General features: G+C 42.6%; 1 protein-coding gene across 1 annotated transcript in view; it reads right to left on the bottom strand.

The window, feature by feature from the left end:
- Positions 1-773: 773 nt before the first annotated feature.
- Positions 774-10,493, bottom strand: part of LOC106805748 (ubiquitin carboxyl-terminal hydrolase 25-like) — a gene marked incomplete at its 3' end in the record, with an annotated part of 41,707 nt that continues 31,987 nt past the window's right edge. Inside the window, 7 exon segments of the mRNA XM_014807467.1 lie at positions 774-897; positions 1,644-1,802; positions 2,297-2,407; positions 3,391-3,458; positions 3,695-3,909; positions 6,884-7,096; positions 7,505-7,733. Of these exon segments, the coding sequence (XP_014662953.1) occupies positions 774-897; positions 1,644-1,802; positions 2,297-2,407; positions 3,391-3,458; positions 3,695-3,909; positions 6,884-7,096; positions 7,505-7,733 (1,119 nt within the window).

Raw genomic sequence — 10,493 nt, 5'->3', positions numbered from 1 at the left:
TGATTTAAGTGAAATTTAAGTCTTCCACGATCACACAAGTACTATCAAACACAGTTCAGTCCTTTGTTAACAGTCAACAAATCCATGTTTAACCCTCCTCTTGAAGGTGGAAAGGTTATCCGACACTTACTCTTCGCACGTCAGTGGAAAGCACATTTCATGGTCCTTTCAATAAAGTGATAAAAATGGTAGGTCAGCACTGAAACAAAAAGGTTTTTCACTCTGTTCATAAGGCCAGGTCCTCAAAAAATGTCTGATATCTGACCTTTCCCCCACTGCCCTTTAACCTGTGACCTCCAATTTCGCACTGGTGATGGGTTTCCTGCCCATCACACTATACACCGAATATTAAGAGCATAGGTCGAGCCGTTCAGATTTGTGCCGCAATTCCGTATTTCCTCCTATACCTTAGTTTAAGGGGGAAATATTCCCCCTCCGTTGACACATCTTGACCTTTGACCTTTGACCCCCAAATTGGTTATCCCGAGTCCTTTTCACGATCCCCCCCCCCCGACGTCCCGAATATCGTGACCGTACGTCGAGCTGTTAAGATATGTGCCCAACTGTTGACGGACACACGAATCACGGACGGACGCTCATGCGATTCTACAAGCTGCATCTGACTTCGTCAGATGAGCTAAAAATGTTGGTTCTCGCTAACATGGCTGAAACCACCGGCTCTGAGGGCCGGTGTTTTGGGAATGTTACACGCCCTCCAAATAATTTGCCAGCATATGCCGGTGGGCCGGTGCTAATTTCGCGCCCTGACTTACCAGTGCACATTGACGTCTGTAGAAACCAGTTAGTCGTGGCTCCATGCCTCTCTGTGCACCCTTCTTAATCAAACTCTGGTTCAGATTGCAAGCATGCACCAGATAGGCCAGACTCTCTTGATATCTGAAACATATTGATAAGTATAATGCCGGCTGAGAGTCTATCAATATGAACACAAGCCATTGTCCGTAAATTCACACCTTCATTGTCCTCAAAATGCCATCATGCTTCCATCGCAACCAGACATTAACTTTATTATTATCCTTGTTATTATTATTATTATTATTTATTATTATATACGATACATCCTCGATTTAACAGACCCCAATTTAGCAGACATCGGAAGCAACGGACAAAAATATCTGCTGCTGCAGATTTATCGGTCTGCACTGGAAATAACTGGGGAAAAACAGACAACATTTCGGAAAAAAAGCCACAAGAGACCATATTTAGAAATAATGGACTATCGGCATTACTGGACACCCCAACCCCCTTGCTGGTTCATTGTCCAGGGTGTACTGTACATGTATATATAACATATGCATGTGCAAATGGAACTACTCATCTCTTGTATTTTAAATAGGAGCTAAAAATGTAAGCACACATACAATATATATAGTGGAACCCCGATTTAACGTGAATTCGGATATAACGCGATGAGTCGTTGGACCCCCTTTTTTGCTCTTATAGCCATGTATATATAATCCAACCTCGATATAGTGCGACCCTGCTTTTTTCGCGATGACATTTTATGGACCCCACCCATCACGTTATAATGGGGCTACCCTGTACAATATATATATATATATATCAGGAGCTAATAATGACAAATTAAATATATGGGTCATCTGGTTCGCTATGTCACTTACGACTGCTTGTGGAACAGGTGGACGCCGTGCATGAAGCATGTGACAGTCTTCCTGAACATCTCATAATCCTCATGCACCTCCTGATACAACCTGCGCTCCGACTCTGCCAGCACCATCCCCTCTAGCATATGCAGAGCTGTCCGTCTGAACTCTGCTGTGCTGCAGTTACCGTAAATATACGTTTACTTAATACACGACAACATTCTACACCTCTTCTTATTCACACACAATGCTGACAACACACTCTTAGCAAGGCCAACATAGCAGATTAATAACATACAAATTGAAAACATGTATGAAGCCAAAGAATTATTCAATTTCACATGGAATTTTGTACATAGTTTATAAATCTAGTGGATGACTTGTGGATAAAACTTTAATTAATAAATTCATAGGAATAAGAGCCTAGTGACCTACGAATTTATTAAATAACACGTTCATTCAAACCGTATAACCTTCTTTTTTGTTAAATATTTGCTATATACACACAATACACTCACACGCACACGCACATGCACACGCACATGCACACACACACTCACACGCACACGCACATGCACACGCACATGCACACACACAAATATATAGGATATTATGAATTTTTCTTTCTGCTGTAGACTGCAGGTTTGTATCTGCCGATTGCAGAAACCAACCTTGGGTCATTGTTGAGAACTTTGGGAGTGAACTGTTCCAGCATGATCCTGCGCACAACATTCTGTTTCTCCATCTGGTTTTGATAGAGGTAGACCATGATGTGACTTAGCCTGCAACAACAAGCCAGCATAAGTAATGCACTTAAAAAAGGCGATCCCGAAAGGGGGACTGGACGAGAGAGGGCAAGATAGAGAAAGGGTGAGGAAGGGTGACAAAGAAGAAAACATGGGGCTTACGCGACGATTTTTAATGTTTTTACCAACCATTTTCATATTTTCTTTAATGCTCTGATACTTACCGGTACACATTGCATAACAGCAAATGTATATATAGTAAGGCTAACATGTCATAGAACACTCACACAATATTCTTTTTACCAACATGTGCACTGACTTGCATTTCAAATTAGATTTGTTTACATATGTCAACAAACCTAGCACGTGATTTTTGCTCTCACGAGACCGGAACCTTGTCTCTACACTACATTAATTACCTTTGTATGCATTTCGAGATAGGTACCACCCCATAAATATTTGCATCGTGTAACTATGTGCACTAGTTTTGTGGGAGTGGTTGAAAATTCCATTACTGCAAATTTCAAGATAGCAGGCGTACGTTTGCTGTTCATTTACTGTTTTATAGCCTATAATAGCAGAAACACGTAATAATTAATAATTTTTATGCTGAAGTAATCAGTAACATGTATGCTGACAGGTGAGACTAAATTTGTCAAAATTTATTCATTTTTTGATTTATTGGAGAAATGATCGTTTTTAAGGTGAATGAGGGAGAGAAGGGGGACAGGGAGAGGAAGAGGGCCAACAGGGAGGGGAGTAGAGGGAGAGGGGGACCTAAGTATAGTGTCTTTCAAATTCTTACTGATCTTGCTTGTTTTGTTCACCACCATTTCCATCACTAAAGATAATGACAATACATAGATATGTATTCCTAAATTAGAACAGTTTCAGAAAGTTACAAACTTTATTGGAGTGTTGACATTAACTACGATTACCTATCACTACACCACATACGACTAGTAGGTGAACACATAGTTAGAATATGTGATGATATTCATTGGTAGGACAATGTCTACCTGTGGTCAGTCGGTGTGTTCTTTTGCTTAGAGAGCTGGGCAAGTCTTCTGGCTTCTATCTCTGCTGCCTACCATGCAGAACATCAGTATCACATATCAACATCACAGTTCAAAATGTATGTGAACCCTAGTGCATACATGTGTACACAAGATCATGAAACATCATGTACTGAAGGTGTAGCAATTTCTACACATAGATTCATGACACTATGTCTTCCCTGCCCAAGTGAAATGCTTCTAGCTCCGCCAGACGTGCCAATGTGCAGTCGCAACCTGCTTACTCAAGCGGTGGAATGTAGCTCACCTCACTAACAGCTGTCTCTATTCCTCCCTGCAGATTGTTCACGTTGCCATGGGTCTTCAGAACTTTTCCAATTATGAGGCGGGTATCAACAACAGACAGCTGAGCATGCTCCATCGATAAGTTGACCTTGGCCATCGGCACTGCCGGGCTGTGCTCTACGGCCAGGTTGACCTTGGAAATCGGTACTGCCGGTGTCTGTGTCGCAGACGTTCTGGCTGCAGATGTAAGGCCACAATTAAAAAAATCTTTGTTTGTCCTCACCTGACCCCAGGCTGAAAAGTTTGGGTAGGTAGGTAGGCTTTTTTTTAGGGGGTGTTTTTACAAATTCAACATGGTGTCTACATGCTCGGGTGTGCTTGTGTGGAGATACCTTTTATGTTGAATGTTTGTTTTGCGTGGTACATACAATGTATTGCCTACAGATTTATATAAGCAAGAGCTAATAATACCTAGAGTGTACAACGGGAAAATGGGAAAATAGTGCTATTTCACGGCAATATTATTCTACTTTATCTGCAAGTTCATGGTATTGCGTTAAGCAGCATTCTTTGCTCTCTAAAACAAGACCAACCGCTTGTCTCTACGATACTCCTAAGCCGAGATATTGGATCGTAATCACCCACACTGGCCTCATGACGCCTCGATACCACATATTCCCGCACCTTTGCGCGCTTAATGATTTTGGCTATCTTTCCGTCGCCGCTTGGAGCGCTGATAATTGATGTCACATGCCCAAATTTGGTACTCTTACTACACCATAGTAGCTGAGCTGCGTTGTAGAGAATTAATTTAGAAAACATTGCCGGCTCCATCATTACGGGCATTAGCCGTGCTAGGAAAGATAATGGGCTTAACGCAATACCATAAACTTAGTCTGGACGATCGGCAGCCCGGATATCGCGCGAAGCGCGAAAAACGCCGCGTAGCGGCACACTAACACAACAACGCTGCACTCATTGAATAGCAATTTCAACGGGTCCACTATAGACGCAATTGTGGGGCTATCGCTGAATTGAGCAGTTCTGGCGATTGCACGACGGGTTTGACTACCCACGTAGCTAGAGATTTCCTAGAAATGGTCGTAATTCTTGGTTCGCTATTCGGTTGCTACTTGGCGCACTTGGTTTGCTGTAAAAAACGGAGTTGGACTTTTTTGTGCCAGCGACTAGTTCAGGCCCCCATATCAGTGACAGTGTAGTACATATGGCCTGCGATAGATGGCGCAACGAGGCTATATGCATAGCGTTTCGCTACGACTTTTCTGCAGACGGCTCGGCCGGCTATAACCTACACTACTCCCCGGTCGACAGTTCCACACGCTACACTAACTAACTTCAGTGTAGCGAAGGATCATACTTGCCGGAGTGAAGGTGGCGAACGGGTACCAGTCTAGCTATAACCCCCCAAACTTCATCCAGCGCCCGTTCGTACACTCTCGTAGTTTCTACGAGGTTAGTTTAGCTCTAGGGTACTAGTACTAGAGCTAATTAGTTTATCTAGTACTGCCCCGTGTCCGATCCCCTGCTGCCGCTCGAACATAGGTGTTTGTTTACGTTTGGTGTACATTGGTCGGCCATTGATGGCGTACCAACGCTGATCCAGGCATCCGTACAGTGATAATATGGGAAAATTTACGATATTTAGCGATGTCGCAATAGCCGCAGTTGTTAAAGCGCCGTGCTACTGGCGCGAAGGTTGCTGGTTCAATCCCCGCATTGGCAAAATATTTTCCCTAATTTATTTATCGCTGCCGGTTTTCATTATAACGTTTTTTCATTACACCTTCTACCATGTTCGTGCGTCTATCATGCGTCTATCGTCTATGCGTCTATCATGTTCGTCTGTTCTAACTATGTGGAATTATGGGATACTTACTCTGAGTCTTGCTCTGAGTTAACTCTCAGTTATTTAACTCAGGATTTAATCCATGTTTATGAAACCCAAATTTAACTCGGAGTTTACTAACTCAGAGTTAGTGAGTTTAACTCAGAGTTAGTCTTAACTCAGGGTTAAAGTTAATCCACGACTGTGGAACCGGGTCCAGGATACCACTGCCACAATGCTAGCACTATTTTTAAAGTGGGCGGAGCTCGGGGGAAATCCAGCGAATGGAGATTCGTAAACAGCCTATGATTTGAAAGAGGTAAATGGGCGCACAATCCGCGTACTATTTCGTATCACTATTTTATAAAAAATTTCATGAAATAACGGTCGGATTTTTAATATCTTTGCAACTTTTATACACAACAGTTATACATTCTCCGGCAGTCATATATGCGCCGTTCAGCAATATAAGTCTAACTACGCTGCTACTGCGCTAGGTACTGCTGTCATGACGTTCTGTAGCAGCACTGAGCAGAGCAATACGCAGAGGAATCAGTTTGATGTTACGAATAGCCACATAATGCGCATACTCTCTCGTACAACATCCTCATCCATTTCTTCATGCAATTATGGTGCGATCTCTCTGATGTTCACATATCAAGCGTTACATAGGACAGGCGTCATGGGGCGCTTTTTAACTTATAGTGAAAACGCCTAAGACCACACGGAAATGGAACCACCGCAAAATCAAAAGCTTCGCTCTCGCCCCCCATCTGTACGACCCCCCATCTAAGTCACGAGTTCCTCCCACGTCCCAAATCTCTGTCCTCCGTGACCCCGCTAAAATTCAAGACTCCTTTCGGCAACACTTCTCTGGTATCCCGTCTCATCTGGATTCGCAGACAAAGTAGAATAATATTGCCGTGAAATAGCACTATTTTCCCGTTTTCCCGTTGCACACGCTAGGTATTATTAGCTCCTGATATAATGTACAGTGATACAATTTGTAAAAAAAAAGAATGGGAAAGATCAATAAATGTTTTTCAGTCGGCCCCTTTTTAGCAGGTTGGTCCGGTGAGGGCAAACAAACAAAATTGTTATTATGGCCCAAGCGAGTGGGAAGAGTTAATGGCACATAACAGCAATGGTTGCTACACAAGGTATGGCCGCTACGCACGGCAATATAGATAGCCAGATTCATGTGTCGTACATTAGTGATCGACCGACTGTGAAGTTTTATCTGTGCACATGCTGGGCAATATTTTTTAAACAAAGCAAAGCATAAGTTAGAATTTCATTGCAGCTGTTGATATTGATTTATTGTAACATAACAATGGTGTAGTGTAACATCATGACAAGTTCTACCTTTCATCTGCCTTTGGTAATTGTCTCCATGCTCAAACTGCCCCGTTACGACGCATTCCTCCATCTCAGTTGCAGCTTTTGTTTGCTCCTTATCATACTCCATTATTTCTTTGGCAAACTTCATATTATCCTCACAAACGATGTCATGGAGGTCAGTTGGCAGCAGGTCTAGAGGATTGGTACTGCATTGACCCGTCTCTTGGTCTACTATGTCTGCAGAGACAATTTCATATGGTTTTCATTACTAATCCTACAAATGGTCAAGTGGAATGTTTTAACTGTTTCCAATTTAATTTGCAATTTAATTGGAATCATGTTTAGATGGATTGTGCATTAGAAAAGTTCATATGCAAACTCTTCTATCTGTTAACTTTACACAACAAGAATGTTTTACATTTCATCATTAAATTATATCATGACATGCATAGCAGCTGAATACTGTTTCAGCCTAAAACAAGAACTGCCTCACAAATTCTATGACTTTGGGACATTTAAAGACATATGAATAGAGTGCTTGAGTGAGTCCTGTAATGATGTAAATGCTTTTGTGGCAAATAAACGATACTATCAATCTACATATCACACATGACTAGTCAGCACAAGTGAGAAATACTGCATTACCTTCCATCAGCGATGTTTGCTTGGCATTCACGTACATCAGGCAGTAAGCACTCGTGTTATAGTATCCACCGACGGATTCCTTCTCCAGCTCCTCCCACGATGCCTCTGACACGGTGATGTCATTGAACTTCAGCCAGTGATTGTGTGCAGAGTCGTAGATGTATGCCCAGTAGTGTCCGGCAGACGCCTGCCCCTCATGCACCAACACCGCATGCAGTCGGTATGGCACCTAGAGCAGATCGTGCCATGGCCCTTACTAGCTTATGTACACCCGACAAGAGTTTCACAATGCCTGACATATGCGTAATAATAACAGAATAATAATAATGATAATAAAAATTAATAATAATAATTATTATTGTTATTATTATTATTATTATTACCTTAGACTACCATTAACTTATTACTAGTAGACTTATTAGACTTATTAGACTTATTAGACTTATTAGACTTATTAGAGGCCTGTTGATCGTTAGACTTATTTACTAAGTAGAATTACCTTCATAGTTAACATATAAGTAACTTGCTTTTCAGGTTTCACGCCTCTTAATGTTACATGGCTAATAAGGTATGGGTAATTCAACTCGGGTATATGGTATGGGATCACACATTCTAAGCCGAACACTGTTTCATATGCAGCAGTACTATTGGCTTGCCTATCTTCTCATTGTAGGCATAGCTATGCTGGTCTTGCAATCTGAAATATAAAATCAGACTCAATGCAATAGGAAAAAAACAGCTGCCAAATTGACTACCATCTTCGTCGGGGAAACAAGAACACGGGTCGTACGCTGCTTACAATTTCTCTACAAAACTATTTATGAGTGATTATAAATTAATTATAACATCATGTACAGTGTAACTGGAATATATTATCACATAATACCATTTCCGGATTGGCGATGAGCATCGACAGTTTAGAATTATACAAACTACCAAAAGGTTGTCGGATGGGGATGAGGAAAGCGAAATTCACACATTGATTGTTGGCTTCACAGTCTGCAGGCCACCACATTTTACCTACCGTATACGCTGTATATTTCGCGGAGTGGTTTATTGTTTTTCCGCAGAATTCCGGCGAACGCGGTCCCCGGACCGCGGAAAATAACACGGTAAATAATTCATAGCGAATAATACTGAATAATTCTATAATTCACCAACCGCGAATTGATCCGGTCAAGTTTCGGTATCGAAATTGTCCGTCAATTCGCGAAATATTCTGTACGTGAAAATATGTCACTATACAGGTATTGTCTGAGTGCGCATAGACTGCGCCATCCTTGACCTTTATTCTTCTAGGTTTGGTCGTAAGGCTCACAAGTTTGTAATGGTTTCTATACGTGCCACCGCCATGAAAATGTCGAACTCACCAGCAATTTTTTATTACTTAGGACGTATGTCTACAGATTGTTGGGCAAACGCCGTGTCGTTCATCTTGCGAAAGCGAACAGGTCAATGAGTGTCTATGACGCATGCCATCCAAGTTGAGAGTTGCCTTACTCGTAGACGTCAGGTTTCTCGACATCGCGGCGAATGCCACCGCTAGACAGGCAGCCTCGAGGCACACCAGCTACCCTCACGTCGTCCACGTGCTTCGGACGCCGGCACCCTTCAAACCGCACAGACTTCCGAGGGCGTCATGGCAACGTCAGGCTTCACGCATTTCGGAGGAGTGCACTGCATTTCTCCACCTGCTTTTGCCTGGCCGCATCCACTGGAGCCGTGGAACTGTCGGCGTCGAGTGCTGTAGGATAAAAATGAAAGTGTCAATGACACTGTAGCTCACCAGTAAAAAAGGACACAAATGGCAGGTGAGTTGAGAGAAGTCATTTTTACTTGGAGCAACATGGACGTACATTATAGATACGGATAAAGAGGTGATGTGTGATGGGGGAGACTCCCATTATTACTGGCTGATACAATTATATGTGTAATTTTTTGGCTTGAAAATAATAAATGTATTATATATAAAGTTATAAATATATTATAATACCAAATGAGATCAACAGAGTTTGTGGCGCGTAGGTGGCCAGGGTACACGCCCGCTTTTTTCTAGCTAAATTCTTATGGATGCGTAATAGATATAAGGGTGATATAATAATAGTGATAAATCAGTAATATGTATCATAGCAGGATGTTGTGGCCATTTACAATGATCATGCCATTTGGCTCAGATTTGAGAATCTTGTAGAGCACGCTGAACCTAGACTGGCACGGTGTGCCCGACAGACTGTTTGTGTATCTGGGGTGTTTAAATTAATATGCCCCTATTTATAATTGCGGCAAACCATGGAGCGTAAGTTGCGGTGCATAAGGGAAAATTTTAAAATTCAAAACCCTAGGCCCGTTATTCATTCCAGCCATACGTGAAATGGGTCAGAATCGCGTTGGGCAAACTCTGAAGCTGGGACTATGGCAATTCCCATTCTTTGCAAGAAAGATTCGCCGTGGGCTCGAAGAGGGGTACGTCGACTGGCGTGCCTCCAATATGCGTGGACGTTTATACGCGGCGGCGCGGGACATGAGCCTCGAGTAAAGACTGATTAAGCCCAATTTCAAGGACATGGGTGGGGGTGCGGGCTGGGTTTAACGGGGGCGGGCATGTCGATCCGTGGGCAGAATCGAAGCATTGTGATCCGGTGTCTGAGATCGGAGAGCGAGTCTCTTGCGATGCGGTGAGCATTCAAAGCATTCGAGTTTCGTGAATCGAAACCATGTCGATCTGGTGAATTGGAAGCTCCTCTTCGGGATTCGCCGAGTCAATTCAAGCCATTTGATTCCGCATGTGGACTCAAAAGTAATGGCGATCTGGCTAATATGAATGTCTTCGGATGTGGAAGTATCGAGTAATAGGACATATGCAAAGTTCTGAGTTAGTCGCTGTTGCACCATTATGTTCAAACATGCAATATGTGTTGTGACGGTTAGACTCAGTGATATACACGAGAGCAAGAACGGCACTTTAGAGACGAAAAGCTGGCGACGGTGG

This window comes from Priapulus caudatus, unplaced genomic scaffold (assembly GCF_000485595.1).
Source record: "Priapulus caudatus unplaced genomic scaffold, Priapulus_caudatus-5.0.1 Scaffold7, whole genome shotgun sequence".
Taxonomy (NCBI): domain Eukaryota; kingdom Metazoa; phylum Priapulida; class Priapulimorpha; order Priapulimorphida; family Priapulidae; genus Priapulus; species Priapulus caudatus.
The sequence above is the reverse complement of the archived record's forward strand: the minus strand, read 5'-3'. Positions and strand labels throughout refer to the sequence as shown.